The 22,027-nt window shown below is 38.8% G+C and overlaps 1 protein-coding gene across 1 annotated transcript in view; it reads right to left on the bottom strand.

Moving 5' to 3' along the window:
* Nucleotides 1–2,970: 2,970 nt before the first annotated feature.
* The window catches only part of LOC125280907 (ankyrin repeat domain-containing protein 26-like), a 414,415-nt gene continuing 395,358 nt past the window's right edge, over nt 2,971–22,027 (bottom strand). The window contains exons 67-71 of the mRNA XM_057304708.1: nt 20,051–20,341; nt 18,932–19,149; nt 17,247–17,475; nt 4,333–4,378; nt 2,971–3,205 (exon numbers count right to left, since the gene is read on the bottom strand). Coding sequence (XP_057160691.1) covers nt 3,153–3,205; nt 4,333–4,378; nt 17,247–17,475; nt 18,932–19,149; nt 20,051–20,341 — 837 coding nt within the window. The 3' untranslated portion in view covers nt 2,971–3,152. The remainder of the gene's footprint in view (nt 3,206–4,332; nt 4,379–17,246; nt 17,476–18,931; nt 19,150–20,050; nt 20,342–22,027) is intronic.

The raw sequence follows: 22,027 nt of genomic DNA, 5'->3' as shown, positions 1-22,027 counted from the left end.
AGTTCCCCTTCCTAATCTTCTCTTTCAGTATTCTCTTGGCAATATTTACCTCTTCGTTATTTGAGGTGATTATTCTATGTATGCCTGACTTAAGCAGATGAAACCCTTGAAAGAGGACTCAGCGCTCTCTGCAGCAAAATTCTCCTTCTTGTCCTCATGAAGCAAGCAGCCATATTGAGGAAGCCTACATGGCCGAGAACAAGGAACAGCATTGCTATAGACTGAATATCTCTGTCCCCTCACTCCCAAATTCATGTGTTAAATCTGAATGTTCAATGTAATAGTGTTTGGAGGTGGGGGCTTTGGGAAGTGATTAAGTCATGAAGGTGGAACCCTCATGAATGGGATTAGTGCCCTTCTAAAGGAGTCCTGAGAGAGCTCCCCTGGCCCTGTGCCTTATGAGGAAACAGGAGGAAGACCAGCATCCATGAACCAGGAAGCAGGCCCTCACTGGACACTGAATCTGCCAGTGCCTTGATTTTGGACTTCCCAGCCTCCAGAACTGTGAGAAACGATATACTAAGACAGTTGAGCAAGACGGGTGAATTTAAGCTCAATATGCAAAATAATTTTATTTCTATAAGCTAGCAACAAACAGGAAATGAAATTGATTTTTAAATATTTATAATTAGGATCAAAATTATCAAATAACTGGAAATAAATCTAAAAAATATCTGCAAGACCTTTATAGAAACATTTTTAAACATTGAGAGTTAATCAATTAAAATATTGTTTGGAAAACTCAGTATTCTAAATGTCTTTTCCCTATAAACTATTCATAGATTCAATGCGATTCCAATCAGAATCTTGGCTTTGTAAAGCTTGACAAGTTGATTATAAAAGACCTATGGAGCCCTTTCCCCCTTTCTTCTTTGTATTCCCAATTTTTCAGTTCAAAAGCATAGAAACAGGAACAGAGAGCCTGGTGGCCCACAGTGAGGTGTTGGAGCCTGGAGAGAATGGGGAAGGCATAAATGTGGGAGAGCCACCCTGCACAGTGTTGGAACATCCCTGAAAGGTCAACAACATAGAATGTGGTATCACAGACTGAAGGGAAACAACAGCCCAGCATGGGTTTTCAGAGCCTTGTGGGGGCAGTAAATCTGCAGAAGAGGTGGCCTGGCACAGAGTGTCTGAGAAAGGAGATAGTTACACGTCTCAAAGTACTTCTGCATAAAATACTAATGAATTGTAAAGTAGAAAGTTAACAGTCCAGAGGAGAAACCTGGCAGATACTACCTCCAGTGATCAACATTAACATCACCAACAACGGGACAAATCAAAATTGTAGGTCACATGAGAGGATGCAATGAGTAGAGGGCCACTTCAGTCATACCCTTGCTAAAAATGTGTGATCCGAAATTTTTAAAGATTTTTTTAAATTTGTCAGAGAGAGAAAGGAGAGAGAAAAAAAACAAACAAACAGGGGGAGCAGTAGGCAGAGGGAGAAGCAGGCTCCTCACTGAGCTAGGAGCCTGATGCGGGACTTGATCCCAGGACCCTGGGATCATGACCTGAGCCGAAGGCAGCCGCTTAACCAACTGAGCCACCCAGATGTCCCTGATCTGAATTTTATCACAAGGAAACACAAGAAAAACCCACATTGAAAGACATTCTACATTACTGCAATCAACTCCTCAAAAGATTAAAAGTCATGAAAATCAAGGAAAGACTAAGGAACCCTTCCTAAACTGAAAGAGACTAAGACACACAACATCTGAATTAAATACATGGCTCTGAACAGGACCTTCCTTGCTAGAAAGGATATTACAGACAAGTAACAAGACTTAAAAAGAATATGAGGATTAAATGATAGAACGTATAGGGCGCCTGGGTGGCTCAGTCGGTTAAGCATCTGCCTTCGGCTCAGGTCATGATCCCAGAGTCCTGGCATCAAGACCCGCATCAGGCTCTCTGTTCAGCAGGGAGCCTGCTTCTCCCTCTCCCCCTGCCTGCCGCTCTGCCTACTTGTGCTCTCGCTGTCTCTCTCTCTGCCAAATAAAGAAATAAAATCTTAAAAAAAAAAAAAAAAGAATATACAGTGGACACGGCTTGAATGGGTGCACTTATACGCAGATTTTTTTCAATAAATACATGACAGTACTGTAAATGTATTTTCTCTTCCTTATGATTTTAATAACCTTTTCTTTTCTCTAGCTTACTTTGTTGTAAGATTATAGTATGGAATACATATAACATACAAAACACAGGTTAATCGACTGTTCTGGTACCAGTAAGTTATCTGGTCAACAGCAGATTATTAGTAGTTAAGTGCTTTGGGAGTCAAAAGTTATTCATGTATTTCTGACTGCAAACGGTCAGTGCCCCTAACCCCCCATCATTCAAGGGTCAATTGTATTAGAGTTCATTGTCTGTTTGTCAGGGTTGTATGGTAATTATGTGGAATGTACTGACTTGTAGGATATAAATGCTATGGGAATCAGGCATAATGTAACAATTTACTTGCAAATGGTTCTGGGGGAAAAATTCTTTTTTTCCCTCTAATTTTTCTTTTCTCTAATTTTAAGACTGTTCTCAAAAAGTAAATAAAAAATAAACAGAAAAGGTAAAAAGCCTTAGGCAAATCTTCTTTCACCATGAGGAAAGAGCTATGAATCAGTATTTAAACTTAAAATTATGCAAAGGTTTTATGGCACTATAAAAATTGTAATGCATACAAACATTGACAATAGCCTTAGCAGCAATATATCAAAATGATGTCTGTCTAAACCCCTAGGTCCATATGTAGTAATAAGAATTGGAAAATACAAAAAAGCTATCAGTTAACACCAGTGAAGTATTAATGACAACTTGGTTGGTTGGGTGCTGTTTAAAAAGCTGGTATTTGGGAAGCTTGAAAAATGTAAAACCCAATAGTGCTGGTTTCCATGCACAAAATCTGCTTAAAAGTTCATTAGGTGCCAAGAAACACAGCTTAAAATATTATATAAACTTATATTACACACATGGTTCAAAACATGTTCCTTTAATAAAGATGTGTGCACAGCATACATTTAATAGGAAACACGTATAATGTTATATAAACATCCAGTAAATACATTTTTACTATTTATCTTTCAGATCCTATAACGGCTCCTCGAATTCTGTAAAAAGCCTCTGACGTTTTCCATAGAACTTGATTTAGATGTGATTCAGAAGAAAGACGAGGTATAATAGGATGAGTCTGATTCAAATTCAGCAGCAGCTGAAAAGAAAAAGAATTCTATTCTTTATCTAAAATACTTCATGGTTAAATATAAGTTAGTAAAAAACAAAGTTGAAGGTTTATGAGTGTTAAGAATAATGAAAAATATCTACATAAAGCTACAATATAAAATACAAGATTCCTTTTAAATATATTTTGCTCATGGTTGCCACTGAGTTAATTGCTATTGTGGGTAAATATCAGAGCTTCTGTTTTTCTCATTACAAAAGGAATTGACAAGGTGATGACAGAGCCCACCCCTGAACAATCATATACTATGAACTGAAAAATCTAACAGGCAATTTGCAGCGTTGAATATACCATGACAGGTATAAAATAAGACACTGTAAGAGCACACAGAAGGGACATCCTAGTTTTCTACCAATATTGCCTGCTTTTTGGTGGAGGTGACATGTAAGCTGATACCTGAAGGACGAGGAAAAAGGGTGCCAGGTAGAGGGAAGACGCATATACAAAGAACATACACAAAGAGTGAGGAAGAACACTTGTGGAGTTGCAAGCAGTCTACGCTGAAGAGGCGCTAGAGCAAAGCAGCACAGTAGGGTAAGCAGCAAAAGAGAAGGCTGAATAATCTGGCAAGAACCAAATTGATCTGAGTGTTTTTATTCTACGTAAGGAACTTGGAATTTTACCCAATGGCAAAAGGTCAACCAATGACAAATCAATCACTGGAGATTTAAATGTCACCTATCAAGTGACAGCTATATGAACTATAATATTAACTATAATTGCTTCACTAAGTATTACTAAGACAAGTCTGGTTTTTTTGGTCTTATACCACTAGCAGAAACAAGAATTTGAGAAAGCCCACATATTCAGGGTGACAGTTCTACAGGAATGGAAGAAGTGAAGGAAGAGTATAGCCAGAAATAATAACAGATACATAGACATTTGGGGATTTTTTTTTTAAAGTCTGAAACACGATGACTAAATGAGGAATAAGTATGTTCTTCAGTATGGTTATGTCTTACATTTTTTATTAGATATACATAAAAAAACTTTAATGTAGTACCTATTACCCAAACAATGGAAAGAGATGCCATTGACTATTCACAGTTAATTTCAGAAATCGATGACTATCTTAATTCATAAATTTGGCAACATACCTTCTCCTAGTTCTCTAGATATATTTTTTTCAAACTCCTGCTGCACCTGAAAGAAGTCAAATATTATTTAGAATGTCATGTTAAAGAAGAGATATTATTTTAGGAACTATATATATCTTATGAAATGTGGTCTTCAAATAACACTTGCAGAGACTACAACTAAATTAGGGATTGCTTAAATAGAAAAATAATCACGTAAATAAAATAAAGTAAATCCCTACTTATTTTAATCTTAGGTAACTGAGAAGAAACATATGGAATGCTATTTAGATGAATCTGATAAAAAGTACCTTTAATATTGGTCTATTGAATACACAAAATTCTGGAAGAGGAGGAAGATGGCAGAGGAGGAGGGGACCATCGTTTCGTCCATTCCGTGGAATTCAGCTAGATAGCTTTCAAATGACTCTTAACGCCTGTGAGCTCAACCTGAGATCTAAGAAAAGAACGATTGCAATTCTACAGATAGAAAAGCGACCACTTTCTGCAAGGTAGGAGGTGCGGAGATGCGAATGCGAGGGGATATATGGGAAGATAAACCGTAAGGGGAGGGAGCATCCACAAGCCAGCTTTCAGAAAGTGATAAGCAGTCGTGTGCAAATCGGAACTTTTAGAAGTCTGCTCCGGTGAGGGACATCCCTGCTTGAAAGGCACTCAGGTGGAGAAACAGGGTGGAATCCTAGGTGGGACAGCCTGGGCTCAGGATCCCCGGAATCACAGAAAGAACACGGCTGTCTGAGTGTGGGAGAGTTCCCAGGCCTCTGAGCAGGGAAGCCGGCTGCAACCAGTGAGCGGAGGAGGGGGCTTTCAGCTGGGTGTTGCCATAAACCATGAACTGCCAAGGGTTGGGCGACTGCTCTCAGAGTGGTGGCCCAACAAGCGGCAGAACCAGGGCAAGACCTCCCTCCCACCCCCTGGAGGAGCGGTGTGAATGCATGCCACAGGAGGCAACAAAGTTTGGAAACTCCGAAGGGGGTGGCGGGGCTGAGATAAAAATGCTCGGTCACAGGCTGGGGGTACACAGAGTGCAGACAGAAACCAGGGAGACAGAAGTGTCTGACAGCTTCTCCGTGAGGGCACACTGAAGAGTAGAGGGTGCCAGCATCCAGCTCCAGGGCTGGACACTGGGAGGCTGACATTTCCATTCTCATGCTCTAAAGTGGTGCGGAAAGCCTTCAGGGAACAAAAGCCACAGAGAGCAATCCGGAGCAGATGACTCAGCCCGGCCCCCCTGGCAAGGGCAGTGCAATACAGCCGGGGAAACGACCCCTGAGAATCAGCGCAGCAGGCCCTTCCCTCAGAAAACCAGCAAGAACATCCCAGTAAGACCAAGTTTACAGAGCACACGGAACTGCAGAACTCCAGCACGAGGGGAAAATGCTATAAAGAATTCCTGGCTTTTTCTCATGATTCCTTAATCTTTCCACTTTAATTTTCTATTTCCTTTTCATTTTCTTATTTTGGCAACTCGTTTTTTTCCCAACTTTTTAAATTTTCATTTTTATACTTACGTTGTATCCTTTCATTGTATTTAACTTTATTTTTGCATATGTAGTTTCTCCTCACAAACAGACCAAAATACACCCAGAGTCTAGTGTATTACTCTGTTCTCATCTCCTACCTGATTATATTCTTTCCCTTTTTTAATTTTTATTTTATTTACTTCTTTGGTTTCAGGTCTCTTCTGATTTATTAGGAGTATATTTCTCTGGGGTCATTGTTGCTAGTTTAGTATTTTGTGCTCTCGTTCATCTATTCTTCTATGGACAGAATGACTAGATGGAAAAACTCACCTCAAAGAAGAGAACAAGAGGCAGTACTGACTGTCAGGGACCTAATCAGTACGGATATAAGTAAGATGGTGGAACTAGACTTCAAAATAACAATTATAAAGATACTAGCTGGGCTTGAAAAACGCACAGAAGACACTAGGGAATCCCTTTCTGGAGAAATAAAAGAAATAAAATCTTAAGAAATCGAAATCAAAAGGCCATTAATGAGACGCAATCATAAATGGAGGCTCTACTTCGGGAAAACCGTATGGAGGTTCCTCAAGACGTTAAAAATAGAGCTACCATATGACCCAGTCATGGTACGACAAGGATTTACCCCAAAGATGCAAACGTAGGGATCTGAAGGGGCACCTAGACAACAATGTCTACAGCAGCAATGTCCACAACAGCCAAACTGTGGAAACAGCCCAAATGTCCATCAACAGATGAATGGATAAAGAAGATGTGGTATATATAAATACAATGGAATAGTACTCAGCCATGAAAAACCATGAAATCTTAAATTTTACTTGATGTAGATGGAAATGGAGGGTATTATCCTGAGAGAAATAAGTCAATCAGAGAAAGACAATTATCATATGGTTTCCTACCTATGTGGTATATGAGAAACAGTGCCGAGGATCATAGGCGAAGGGAGGGAAAACTAAATGGCAAGAAATCAGAGAGGGAGACAAACCATGAGAGACTCTTAACTATAGGAAACAAACTGAGATTTGCTGGAGGGGAGGTGGGTGGAGGTTGGGGTAACTGGGTGATGGGGCATGAAGGAGGGCACGTGATGTGTAGAGCACTGGGTGTTAAACACAACTGATAATTAACTGAACACTACATCTGAAACTAATGATATATCATGTGTCAGATAACTGAATAGAAATTTTTAAAAAATTTATCACATACATAATGGGTAAGGTGAAATAAAACACTATTTGCTTATCTTTTCCAGACTTTTTGAGCTATAATTAACTAACAAAAATGATATATTTAAAATTTTAAAAATTGGAGGCTGTAACTGCTAGGAGAAATGAGGCAGAAAGGACAAGTAGAGATATGAAGACAAAATGAGGGAGAATAAAGAAGCTGAGAAAAAAGAAACGACTGGATCACGAGGGGAGAATTCGAGAGATAAGTGATACCATAAAGCAAAACAATATTAGAATAATTGGGATCCCAGTAGGAGAGGAAAGGGGGGGTGGTAGAAACTGTATTTGAGAAATTACAGCAGAGAACTTCCCTAATCTGGGAAGGAAACAGGTATTTAAATCCAGGAGGCACAGAGAACCCCCTCCAACATCAATAAAAACAGGTCAACAGCTCGACATACAGTAGTGAAGCTTGCAAATTTCAGAGACAAAGAGAAAATCCTGAAAGCAGCTCGGGACAAGAGGTCCTTAACCGACAAGGGTGAAAACATAAGGCTGGTGGGCAGGCCTGTCCACACAGAGCTGGCAGGCCAGAAAGGACGGGCATGATATATTCAATGTGCTAAATGGTAAAAATATGCAGCCAAGAACACATTATCCAGCAAGGCTGTCATTCAAAATAGAAGGAGAGATACAGGACAAACAGAACCTAGAAAATTTGTGAGCACTAAACCAGCCCTGCAAGAAATATTAAAGGGGATCCTTGAAGCCAAGTGAGAGCAACAAAGTAACACAGACCAGAAAGGAACAGAGACAATATACAGAAACAGTGACATTACAGATAATACAATGGCACTAAATTCATATCTTTCAACAGTGACCCTGAATGTAAATGGGTCAAAAGCCCCAATCAACAGACACAGGGTATCAGATTGGATAAAAAAGCAAGGCCCATTGATAGGCTCTCTGCAAGAGACTCGTTTTAGACCCAAGGACACCTCCCGATTGAAAGTGAGGAGGTGCAAAACCATTTATCATGCTAATGGACATCAAAAGAAAGCTGGGGTAGCAATCCTTATATCAGACAAATTAGATTTTAAACCAAAGACTGTAATAAGAGATGAGGAAGGACACTATCATAATTAAAGGGTCTATCCAACAAGAAGATCTAACAATTGTAAATATTTATGCCCCTAACATGGGGGCAACCTATTATATAAACCAATTAATAACAAAATTAGAGAAACACATCAATGATGATACAATAATAGTAGGTAGGGGACTTTAACGCCCCACCCGCTCCAATGGATAGATCACCTAAGCAAAAGATGACAAAGAACAAGGGCTTTGAATGACACACTGGACCAGATGGACTTCATGGATATATTCAGAGCATTTCATCCTAAAGCAACAGGATACACATTCTTCTCAGGTGCACATGGAACACTCTCCAGAGTAGATCACACACTGGGTTCAAATCAGGACTCAACCAGGGCAAAAAGATGGAGATTATGCCATGCATATTTTCAGAACACAATGCTTTAAAATTTGAACTCGGTCAGAAGAAAAAAATTGGAAGGACACAAATATATGGAGGTTCAAGAGCATCCTACTAAACAATGAATGGGTCAACCACGAAATTAAAGAAGAATGAAAAGAATTCATGGAAACAAAGGAAAATGATAACACAACTGTTCAAAACCCATGGGATGCAGCAAAAGCGGTTCTCAGAGGGAAGCATAGAGCAATGCAGGTCTTTCTCAAGAAACAAGAAAGGTCCTAAATACACAACCTAACCTTACACCTAAAGGAGCTGGAGAAAAAACAGCAATTAAAGCCTAAATGCAGCGGGAGAAGAGAATTAATAACGACCAGAGCAGAAATCAATGAAATTGAAACCAAAAGAACAGTAGAACACAGCAACAAAACTGGGAGCTGGTTAAGAATTAGTAAGATCGGGGCTCCTGCGTGGCACAGTGGTTAAGCGTCTGCCTTCGGCTCAGGGCGTGATCCCAGCGTTGTGGGATCGAGCCCCACATCAGGCTCCTCTGCTATGAGCCTGCTTCTTCCTCTCCCACTCCCCCTGCTTGTATTCCCTCTCTCGCTGGCTGTCTCTATCTCTGTCAAATAAATAAAATCTTAAAAAAAAAAAAAAGAATTAGTAAGATTGATAAACCCCTGGCCAGACTTAGCAAAAAGAAGAGAGAAAGGATCCAAATAAATAAATCACGAATGAAAGAGGAGAGATCACAACCAGCACCAAGGAAATACAAACAATTTTAAGGAACATAGTAGGAACAACTATAGGCCAACAAACTAGGCAATCTAGAAGAAATGGATTCATTCCTAGAGACGTATAAACTACCAAAACTGAAACAGGAAGAAACAGAAAACCTGAACAGTCCCGTAACCAGCAAGGAAAATTGAAGCAGTTATCAAAAATCTCCCAACAAACAAAACTCCAAGGCTGATGGCTTCCTTGGGGAGTTCTACCAAACATTTAAAGAGGAATTAATACCTATTCTTCTGAAGCCGTTTCAAAAATATAGAAATGGGAGGAAAACTTCCAAACTCTTCCTATGACACCAGCATTACCTTGATCCCCAAACCAGACAAACACCCCACCAAAAAGGAGAATTACAGACCAATATCCCTGATGAACACGGACGCAAAAACTCTCACCAAGATACTAGCCAACAGGATCCATCAGTACATTAAAAGGATTATTCACCACAACCAAGTGGGATTTATTCCTGGGCTGCAAGGATGGTTCAACATCCGCAAATCAATCAATGTGATATGCTACTTTAAGGAAAGAAAGGACAAGGACCACTTGATCCTCTCGATAGACACAAAAAAGCAACTGACAAAGTACAGCATCCTTTCTTGATTAAAATTCTTCACGGGGGTGCCTGGGTGGCACAGCGGTTAAGCATCTGCCTTCGGCTCAGGGCGTGATCCCGGCATTCTGGGATCGAGCCCCACCTCAGGTTCCTCCGCGATGAGCCTGCTTCTTCCTCTCCCACTCCCACTGCTTGTGTTCGCTCTCTCGCTGGCTGTCTCTATCTCTGTCAAATAAATAAATAAAATCTTTAAAAAAAAAAAACTCCTCACGGTGCGGGGATAGATGGAACAGAACCTCAATATCATAAAAGCCATCTTCAAAAAGCCCACAGGGAATATCATTCTCCATGGGGAAGAAACGAGGGCTTTTCCCTAAGGTCGGGAGCACGGCAGGGATGTCCACTCTCACCACTGTTGTTCAACATAGTACTAGAAGTCCTAGCCTCAGCAATCAGATAACAAAAAGAAATAAAAGGCATCCGAATCCGCAAAGAAGTCAAACTCGCACTCTTCGCAGACGACGTAATACTCTATGTGGAAAACCCAAAGACTCCACCCCAAACTTGTTAGAACTCATACAGGAATTCTGCAAACTGGCAGGATAGAAAATCAGTGTACAGACATCAGTTGCATTTCTATAGACTAACGAAGAGACAGAAGAAAGAGAAATTAAGGAGTCAAACCCATTTACAATTGCACCAAAACCCGTAAGATTAGAAATCAGAAATAAACCTAACCAAAGAGGCAAAGGCTCTGTACTCTCAAAACTCTAGAACACTCATGAGAGAAACTGAGGAAACCACAAAGAAATGGAAATACATTCCTCGCTCATGGACTGGAAGAACAAATATTGTTAAAATGCTATGCCACCTAGAGCAGTCTATACCTTCAATCCAATCCCTATCAAGATACCATCAACTTTTTTCACAGAGCTGGAACAAATAATCCTAAAATTTGTATGGAACCAGAAAAGAACCTGCATAGCCAAAGGAATGTTGAAAAAGAAAACCAAAGCTCGTGGCATCACAATTCCGGATTTCAAGCTCTGTGACAAAGCTGTAATCATCAAGACAGTATGGTACTGGCACAAAAACATTCTGTTTCTTTGGCCAATGAAACACAATAGAGACCCCAGAAATGGACCCTCAACTCTATGGTCAACTAATCTTTGACAAAGCAGGAAAGAACAGCCAGTGGAAAAAAGACAGTCTCTTCAACAAATGGTGTTGGGAAAATTGGACAGCCACATGCAGAAGAATGAAACGGGACCATTTTCTTACACCATACACAAAAATAGACTCAAACTGGATGGAAGACCTAAGTGGGAGACAGGAACCCATCAAAATCCTAGAGGAGAACATAGGCAGCCACCTCTGTGACCTCAGCCGCAGCAACTTCTTGCTAGACAGGTCTCCAAAGGCAAGGGAAACAAAGACTTCATCAAGATAAAAAGCTTTTGCACAGCAATGGAAGCAGTCGCTGGCACCAAAAGACAACCACGGAATGGGAGACGATATTTGCAAACGACATATCAGTTAGAGGGCTAGTATCCAAAATCTATAAAGAACTTATCAAACTCAACACCCAAAAAACAAATAATCCAGGCAAGAAATGGGTGGAAGACGTGAACACACATTTCTCCAAAGAAGACATACAAATGGCCAAAAGACACATGAAAAAATGCTCACCATCACTCGGCATCGGGGAAATGAATACAAATCAAAACCACAATGAGATTTCACTTCACACCAGTCAGAATGGCTAAAATGAGCAAGTCAGGAAACGACAGATGTTGGCAGGGATGCAGAAGAAGGGAACCCTCTTACACTGTTGGTGGGAATGCAAGCTGGCACGGCCACTCTGGAAAACAGTATGGAGGTTCCTCAGAAAGTTGAAAATAGAGCTACCCAACGACCCAGCAATTGCACTAGTAGGGATTTATCCCAAAGATACAAATGTAATGATCTGAAGGGGCACCTGCACCCCAATGTTTATAGCAGCAATTTTATTTTGAGAGATAAAGAGAGAGAGAGCGGGAGCACAAGTGGGAGGAGGAACAGAGGGAGTGGAAGCAGCAGACTTCCCACTGAGCAGACAGCCTGAAGTGGGCGGGGCTCTATCCCAGGACCCTGGAATTATGACCTGAGCTGAAGGCAGGCACTCAACTGACTGAGTCCCCAGGAACCCCAGTACCCTACTTTAGACCTCATTTTGGGCATTCAATGAGAGGATACCTTTTATAAGAAAGGTCTAAGAAAGAATATTCTAGATGGGAATACTTGTAATATACAGTTGATCCTTGACCAACATGGGTTTGAACTGTGCAGGTCTACTCGACTTACACGTAGACTTTTTTTGATACAATATGTATTAGTGTATTTTCTCTTCCTGCTGTTTTTCCCGGTAACATTTTTTTCTCTAGTTTATTTTAGGGTGAGAATATAGTATATAACACATGTAATGTACAAAACATGGGTTAATGGACTATTTATGTTATCGGTAAGGCTTCCAGTCACCAGTAGGCTATTAGTAGTTTAGTTTTTTGGGTTCCACGTGTAAGGGAAATCATATGGTATTTACCTTTCTCTGAGTTATCTCACTTAGCATAATACTAGTTCTTATTTTTTTTTTAAGATTTTTTTAATTTATTTATTCGACAGAGATAGAGACAGCCAGCGAGAGAGGGAACACAAGCAGAAGGAGTGGGAGAGGAAGAAGCAGGCTCATAGCGGAGAAGCCTGATGTGGGGCTCGATCCCACAAGCATAATACTAGTTCTACCAATGTCACAAATGGCAAGATCCCATTCTTTTTTATAGCTGACTAATATTTCACTGTATACATATAACACATCTTCTTTATCCATTCATCTGTTGATGGACACTGAGGTTGCCTCCATCCTTTGCTTATTGTAAATAATGTTTCAAAAAAACATAGGGGTGCGTACAACTTTTCGAATTAGTGTTTTCATTTTCTTTGGGTAAATGCCAGTAGTGGAATTACTGAATTGTACTGTATTTCTATTTTTAATTTTTTGAGAAACCGTAACACTTTTTGACCATAACATTATATTCCGGCCTTATAAAATGAATAATCTGACAACATTACAAGACAGGCCTTGTAAAATTAGTAACTCAATACCACTTGATGGGAGAAGCTTTTATTGAAGCAATTTTATAATACCATTAATAAATACTATGTAAGATATAAACCACTTTTTATACGGTGTGACTTAAAGAACTATCAAGGTAATGTTATTATCTTTTCCCCCAAAAGCTCTTTTCCTAAATATTTACTTCTGGGACCTGTGTTTATTTCCAGGTGAGAACTGTGTTTAGATGGTAGAAACAGCTTGAGGTCCATTAATAAAGAGAACACATTTGCAATTTTATTTATACTTTTCCATTTATCAAAAACATAGGAGGTTAAGAAAATTATACACAGAAAAACAATGTACAATGTATCAGCAAATTTTAATCCAAAGAATTATTAACTAGAAGGATTTTCTCATAAGTGTCAGTTTTCAAACTATCGCCCATAGAAATCTAAGGTTCCACTGGGGACACAGCAGGATTGAGGGACAAGGAAGTCTACAGGTGTAGTCTCATCTCTCCTTTAGCTAAAGAGCTCTACTTGTCTCTGTTTTATATAATACAGTTTAATGCAAAAAAAATTAAGTTCTATTCTTTGAAAAAAAATTTTTTTCCAATGGTATGGAAGTCACTAACTTAGTCAAAGTTCCTAATTTCACAGAGGAGACAAAAAGGCCTCAGAGAGATTGTAGTTTGCCTGAGGTCAAAAACCCACCTAGTTGCAGGCCAGGAATGTGCTAATTTAGGTCTTACTGAGCCTAGAGTTTTATGCCAATTACTTCCTCATAGTCAGGAAAAACACATGTGTTTTTAAGGATAACTCAGAGAAAATGAATATATAAAACTTTGTCATGTGGCTCAATAATGTTTAGGCATTAGGCACAACATAACTTTCTAACTAAATTATAAATGTTGAAGTCATGAACAAACATAAAAGAACAGAAGTTATCTTAACTCCTATTAGTAACAGTCAATATACTCAATTTATAAGCACAAAGTTTTTTAACCACAGGACAGGGAACTTGAAGGAGAAAATCTTTAGTTGAACCAAAGAACCTGAAGCTGAGGAAATTCTTCCTTGAAAGAATTATTCATTTCCTTCAAATAAAACTTGGTTTTAGCAAAATCAACCAATAAATGAGTTACCTGTGTTGTGAGTTATTTATAGCAAAATTTAAAACACAAAACAGATTTCTCCTTACCATCTAGCATGCCCTGTCCGACCTCTCATCATTAGTTGGTATGTACAAAAGACATGACTAACTTTAATTACAATTGAAGTCCAGTCAGAAATTATAGGTAAATCTTCATTTCCATGTGAGGACTTTTCTCTACCTTCCTCACGACAGGAAGGGAGATGTACCTAATGGGTGAACTGGGGAGAAGGCACTAAGCAGTGCGTACGTGGTTGCAAATCTCTTCTCTGAAAAGATGTGCCTGCCACAGTAACATCAATTCAGGCCTGTTCTCATCTTTTTGGGATGGGCATCTAACATTTGTTCCCCCCGTTTACAACTGTGTGCGGAAGTGCCTAATTTGGGATAAAGTATTGGGAAGCTCACTGTGGCTACATGCCTAAACCACATCCTCCAATTTGTTAGTATGTATCGGTAATAAAGTTACTAAGCTTATCTCCATCTGCCTGACTCCTGTGTTCTCAACTTAGAAAAAGAAGAGCAACGCCATCTGCCACCTACCCCACCACAGTTCCAAGAAAAATGGCCAGACAACACTTAGAAATGCTTTCTTCCTTGACTTCATAACGAACATTCATTGTTCAAAGCCACATACTTTAAAGAGGGAAAAAGTTGACAAGAACAATTTCTGAAGCAAACATAGAAAGTCAGACAGAATGAGGAGACAGAGGAATATGTGCCAAATGAAAGACCAATACAAGGCTTCAGAAAAATAACTAAATGAAAAAGAGATAGGTTATCTACCTGATAGAGTTCAAAGTAATGGTCATAAAGATGCTCAGCAAACTTGGGAGAAGAATGGATGGATTCAGTGAGAACTCCAAGAAAGAGAAAATATAAAGAAGAACCAATCAGAGCTGAAGAATACAATAACTGCAATGAAAAATACACCAGAGGGAATCACCAGCAGAGTAAAAGCTGCAGAAGAACAGATGAGTGATCTGCAAGATAGGGTAGTAGAAACGATCCAAGCCAAAAAGAAAAAAGAATTTTAGAAATGAGGATAGGTTAAGGGACCTCCTAGAATCACGCCCCGCATCAGGTCCCCTGCTCAGGGAGCCTACTTCTCCCTCTCCCTCTCCCTCTGGCCCTCCCCTCCCACTTGTGTTTGCTCTCACTTGCTCTGCTCTCTCTCTCTCTCAAAAATAAACAAGAAAAGAAAAGAAAAGAAAAGGCCATAACTTTAAGTAAGAAAATTACAAGAGAAAGAGTTTTATTGGTACAAGCAAACATACAGTAAAGGTAATAGAGCAATCACTTTTATAAAGCCAGTATGAAGGTTAAAAGACAAAAGTAGTAATATCAATTATATCTACAGTAATTAGCTTAGGGACACACAAAATAAAAAGATGTAAACTAAGACATCAACTACATAAAACAAGGAGGGGTGTAAAATTTAGTGTTTATAAAAGGAGTTTGAACTTAAACATCAACTTAAAAGAGACCGCTATATACATAGGATGTTACATATGAACTTCATGGTGATCACAAACCAAAAATCTATAATCGATAAACAAAAAAGAAAAAGAAAGGCATCCAAGCATAACACTAAAGAAAGTCCTCAAATTAGAAGGGAAGAGAGCAAGACAATAAGGAAGCCGAATGAAAGACCAAGATTGAGGCCTCATTTATCCTGAGCCTATGCTACTTTTGTCCACATCAATAAGACCATGAATATACCATCAAAACCATAAACCTATGTGCATTGATTGAAATGGATATTTTAATAACAATGATACACAATGGAAACTAGCTGCTATTTAAAGACTCCCTATCATACTCATCTTAGTCATCAATCACCAACTTAAGTGATGGCAAGGTAGATACGTGTGAACTTCATTTTAAAAATTCAAATTGTGGGGCACCTGGGTAGCTCAGTCAGTTAAGCGTCTGACTCTTGATTTTGGCTCCGGTCATGATCTCAGGGTCATGAGACTGAGCAGTGCATCAGGCTCCTCACTGACCATGGAGCCTGCTTACCCTCTGCCCCTCACCCCGTGCTTGCACTGCCATTCTCTCCTTTAAAAAAAAAATCAAATATTTGCTTGATTTAGCTATTTAGAAAATGCTCTACAATTGCTCAGCAAGACATTTTGTAAAAATTGAAACAAGTGCTATAAGTAAAAAAAGATGCTGTAAGTAAGAAAGCAATAAAGGATGTACTCTCCTGTAAGAAAATGCCAAAAATTTTAACTTAAAAAGAAAAATTAATCTTTTTAGGATTATAAGTTTATGTAATTCATAAAAGAACTTTTCATGGATTCTTCCAAATAATTAACATCCATATGGGATTGTTTGGACTCTAATCATTCACTTACGCATATGGGTGGAAAAAATTGGTAACAGCAAACTTTAAAATTGTTATAAACCATTGTCAACCAGAAAATAAGTCAAGGTATCTAAGTACATTTGGTTAATGAGCAATAATATTTACTTTCTAAAATTGAATTTCAGTGTAACTTTTCAAGAAATATAAAATGTGTCACTTTTGGGGTGGCTCAATCGGTTAAGAGTCCGACATTTTTTTTTTAAGATTTTATTTATTTATTTGACACAGAGAGGGACAGCCAGTGAGAGAGGGAACACAAGCAGGGGGAGTGGGAGAGGAAGAAGCAGGCTCCCAGAAGAGCATGGAGACCAATGTGGGTCTCAATCCCAGAACCCCGGGATCACGCCCTGAGCCGAAGGCAGATGCTTAATGACTAAGCCACCCAGGTGCCCCAAGTGTCCGACTCTTGATTTCAGCTCAGGTCATGATCTCAGGGTCGTGAGACTGAGCCCTACATAGGGTTCCATGCTCAGCGGGGAGTCTGCTTGAGAGTCTCACTCTCTCTCTCCCTCTTGTGCACTCTCTCTCTAAAATAAATAAAATCTTTAAAACAATAATAAAATATGTCAGTTTAATTATATTTATTGAATAAAGTTATCTCTTGAAAGTAAGAGCTCCAGGAACAACAACAACAAAAAAATCACAAATTTTCTGTCTCATTTCCTTATTAGCACAAATAATTATGTCTTTTACTAGTGTGTATAAGTCAGTTAAACAACTCAGGATTTCACCAAATTAAAAATAAAAATTATATCAGAAATCTGAAACCCAAGGAAAAAAAGATAAGACTATATAACTAACCTTCAATAAGTAACTCTCGATGCCATTATTTGAAGGCCACGAGCTTGAGGGTGGAATCATGACATTCTCTCTTGGAGCAACATGTCTATCGAGAGGTAATCTATTACTGATATTTCTGACGTAAGGCAGTTCCAAGACAGGACTCATAGTAACAGTGTGAAGGAAGTTCCTTTTCTGCTGTTTTTCCACTAGAAGTTTGGTTCTGATCTCTGCCAGCCTCTCATTAGTCCTGTTAAGATTACAAAACACAATGCTTAGTATTTCATTTCTCCCCAAATCACTCCTAAATGACATGTATTTTTTTTAAGTTTCCATAATAGTAAACAGAACATGCCCTTAAATGGTGTTTTAACACTGAAAATGTGACAGAGAAGACCTACTATATATATTATAGGTTTAAAATTGTTCTAAATAAGTACATATATTTCTTGGGACTCCTAACTAACAAGTAATTCAAAATAAGGAGGGAGAGAAATGGCTATCAGTGATATACACGGCTTAATAGGTAATAATTGCTGCCCTCCAGAATGGCAGTACTTATGAGACTCTTGAGGAAGCCATTACACATACTTATATTTAGTAAACACTTTAGAGATATAAAAATAAACCACCCCAGGGGGCTGGGGGGCTCAGTCAGTTAACCATCTGCCTTCGGCTCAGGTCATGACCCCAGAGTCCTGGGATCGAGCCCCACGTCAGGCTCCCTGCTCAGCGGGAAGCCTGCTTCTCCCTCACTCTCTGCCTGCTGCTCCCCCTTCTTGTGCTCACTCACTCGCTCTCTGTCAAATAAATACATAAATCTTTAAAAGAAAATAAAACTACAAACAAGCCATCCCTCAAAGACATTTTCAAGCATTTGCTTTCACCACTCTTGTACATTTCACTCATTACCTCAGAGAAATTGAGCATTTGGCAACTGAGGAATAATTTAGACCAACAATTGCTAGGGGAGAAGTAGATGGCAGAGTCGTGATCAGAAAGAACTAAAACAGCTCCAGATGCGATTAGGTTATAACACAGTTACCAAGGTACTGGAGGTGGAATCTGCCCTTTCTGTCTTCCACACACCTCCTTGTCATGTCCACCATGGTGCTATTTTTAGCCACTTTGGGAATTACACTGCCTTTCACCCCTAGGTGAATCTTTCTGTATGTATATACCCTTATGTAAAGTAGAAAAACTATAAAGAATAGTTTGTTTCAAAGCACCCTCTAGTTAAGAATACCAAAGATCACAATCAAAAAACTAAATCTACCAAGCTGTGAGGATGTGCAGTATTGGTACTTGACCTTTTGGGTTAAAGATGTAATCTTCCACAAATAAACTCCCTAATATTAATAAACTCATTTCTATTTAGGGTAATTCTGACAAACAATTTTATAATAATATGCTGTCTGTCTAAATTATAAAGCTTCAAACAATTAGCTTAAACACTAGGCGATCAGATTAACTGAAAATATTGAGGGGAAAAAAAATAAAATCATGTAAAACTGAAAAAGGAGGAGCGATGCAAACTGTCTTGGCCTAACATCTCACAGTTCATGTATAAACATCATTTTCCAAAATTATGCTATCCAGTTGACTTTCACTTATTACTCATCTCATGAACCTGGCTCCATAAAAATTATGCTTTAGAGGCAAATTAATAAGCTACATCTATTTTCTATGATTCTGTTTTAAATTACCTGTTCAGTTCATTTGTCAATGACGTTCGAACTTTTACTTCTTCGAAATACAATTCCTTGTATTTTTCCAACTCTGTTTTATTAGAATGTTCTTGAGAACTTTTCATTTTGGATAGTTCAAATTCCAGATCTTTCACTCTGAGTTCCATCTGACTACTTATTAAAGCATTATTACTGTCTCTTAACTGTCCTAAGCTTTCTTGAGACGCTACTTGTGCCTAAAGCAAATGAAAAACATTGTTTTAAAACAGTTATAACCTGGGTAATTATAGTATATTTCTTTCCTTTAGTTTTGAGTCAATGATTCAGAGAGCAATTTTAAATGTGAAAAAAGCTGAAGTGTAAGATATTTATCATCAATGTCAACTGAATTAAATCTGAATGATAAAGTTCAATCATTCTTATATTAGAACTCACGCAATATGATAATTCAAAGAATAAGAGAATCATTTAAAAATTTTAAAAAGTGAACAATACAACTTAAGAATAATCCAAGTACATGGGGCTCCTGGTGGGGTCAGTCGGTTGAGCGCCCGACTCTTGGTTTCTGCTCAGATCGTGATCTCAGGGTCCTGAGATAAAGCCTTGTGTCATACTCAGCATGGAGTCTGTCTGAAATTCTCTTTCTCCCTCTGTCCATCCCCCGTGCTCATGCTTTCTAAACAAACAAACAAACAAATAAGATCTTAAAAGAAAAAAAAAAACCCCAAGTATGGTACAATTTTGCTTTTAAGTAGGCTCCATGCCCAGCATGGAGCCCAATGAGGGGCTTGATTTCATGAGCCTGAGACCAAGACCTGAGCTGGTCAACCGACTGAGACACCCAGGCACCCCAAAGTTCAAATTTTTAGAGCACAATTTTTTCTTTTCCTCTCAACAGTCTTGTTTTATACCAACTGGTCTTAAGAAATAAAATGATTCTCTACTATGAATCATTCCGAAAGACCAATTTAGTGAGAATGATGATGAAAACTGAAATTTTTAAAGGGAAGGAACAAATGCTTCCAGAAATTTACCAAATTGCTATAAAGGAAGTAGAGGAAAACTATACAATGCATATAACCAAAATGTAATTTGCAGTGAAATGAATTAAAGCATATTACAGATCAATAAATTAACCTGTAAAAACAGATTGACTTCTCTTAATTTTTCCTCCATATCCAGCCTTGCCCTTTTGTCCAGTTCCCGTTTATATTGTTCTATTCTACTGTATTCTGCCATATTGACTTCTGCATGACTCTTCAGGTTTACTACTTGTTGTTCCAACTTCTTTTTATCCTTCTCTAGTTTTTCACATTTTTTCTGTAGTTCCTTCATAGATAATAACTTCTGAGAGAGAACCTGGTTTTTTTCATCCAGTTGTAGACATTTTGAAGATGCAGTTTCTAGTTTTGCTGTAAGATCATCAACCTGAATAAATAAAATAATACAGTTTGGAAGTAGAGTGAAAACAGTCTAATGCAAAACTATGACCAAAAATTTTTTTGAAGATTTTATTTTTAAGTCTCTACACCCAACATGGGGCTCAAACTCACAACCCCAAGGTCAAGAGTCACATGCTCTACTGACTGAGCCAGCCAGGTGCTCAAATTTTAAATTAAACTCATTTTCAACAAAATGTTATCTATACTGTAGCAGAGTCTTGGAATGTGGAACCTTGAATAACTCAGGAAATCAGGAACAAAATTAAAACCACTAGGAGTTACTAAAAGAGATGTCTGCTATCGTTCTCTTTGCCACCCATTTGTACTTGATTTTATACTTTTATTTCTCTATGATTGTTTCAGATCTTTCCTGCATAAAATAACTGTAAGTCACGTCTTAGTACAAAGTCGCTTGACTCTTCCCCCTCACCTTAACACTTCATAATTTTTTTAAAAGATTTTATTTATGTATTTGAGAGGGAGAGAGAGTGAGAGCACAAGAGCAAGGGGAGGGAGAAGCAGCCTCCTCACTGAGCAGGGAGCCTGGCGTGCCACAGTACATCATTAGTCCCAGCATGCCAGGATCACGACCCAAGCCAAAGGCAGACACTTAACTGACTGAGACACCCACGTGCCCTGGTACTCCATAATTTTTAAAGAAGTTTTAGGAATATCATATTGACTTATGTAGGTCTGAGCCAATAAATGCTTATCAAAATAAGACTTTGAAAATAAGACTCTAATTAATGAATCTATAAATACTGACTCTAATACCATAAGCCTTTTTCTTTTCTTTTCTCTTCTTTTCTTTTCTAAGATTTTATTTATTGAATGACAGGGAGAGAGACAGACAGCGAGAGAGGGAACACAAGCAGGGTGAGTGGGAGAGGAAGAAGCAGGCTCCCAGCAGAGCAGGGAGTCTGATGCGGGGCTCAATCCCAGAACGCTGGGATCACGCCCTGACTGGAAGGCAGATGCTTAACGACTGAGCCACCCAGGTGCCCCCAAAGGCTTTTTCTAAATTACAAATGTTTTATGCTAATCTGAATTGCAGTCTGAGGAGAAATGATTCGCAGGGTTAAGAAATCACATCTCTAGGTAAAAAAAATTTAGTGAGATGATCCACATATTTTTGGACCATAAAGAACACAAAAAACAAAAAACCTTAATTCAACAGTGCTACAATCCTTCGTTACTTCCCACAAAATAAGAGAACATACTAAGCAACAAAAACAACCAAAAAACTTGCTGGAGTTTCAGTGATGCTGAGTTGGGAAGAACTTCTTTCCTTTAGATATGATTGGTAAGACAAGGTGAGTGGATGTGGTGGTTTTATAAATTCCTTGACACTTCTCCTATGACAATCCCTCCCCTTAATATGTGCTTGCCTTAGCAACTGGTTTCTAGTGAATAGAATATGGCGGACTGCTATGTGATTTCTTTTTATTATGATATGTTAGTGACCACACAGTACATCATTAGTTTTTGATATAGTGTTCCATGATTCATTGTTTGAGTATACACCCGGTGCTCCATGCAATACGTGCCCTCCTTAATACCCATCACCGGGCTGGCCCATCCCACCCCCAAAACCCTCAGTTTGTCTATAGTCTCTCATGGTTCATTTCCCCCTGTTTACCCCCCTTCATTTGCCCCTTCCTTCTCCTACCGA

Source organism: Ursus arctos, unplaced genomic scaffold, assembly GCF_023065955.2.
Source record: "Ursus arctos isolate Adak ecotype North America unplaced genomic scaffold, UrsArc2.0 scaffold_30, whole genome shotgun sequence".
Taxonomy (NCBI): domain Eukaryota; kingdom Metazoa; phylum Chordata; class Mammalia; order Carnivora; family Ursidae; genus Ursus; species Ursus arctos.
Note: the sequence above shows the minus strand (reverse complement) of the source record. Positions and strands in the feature narration are given on the sequence as shown.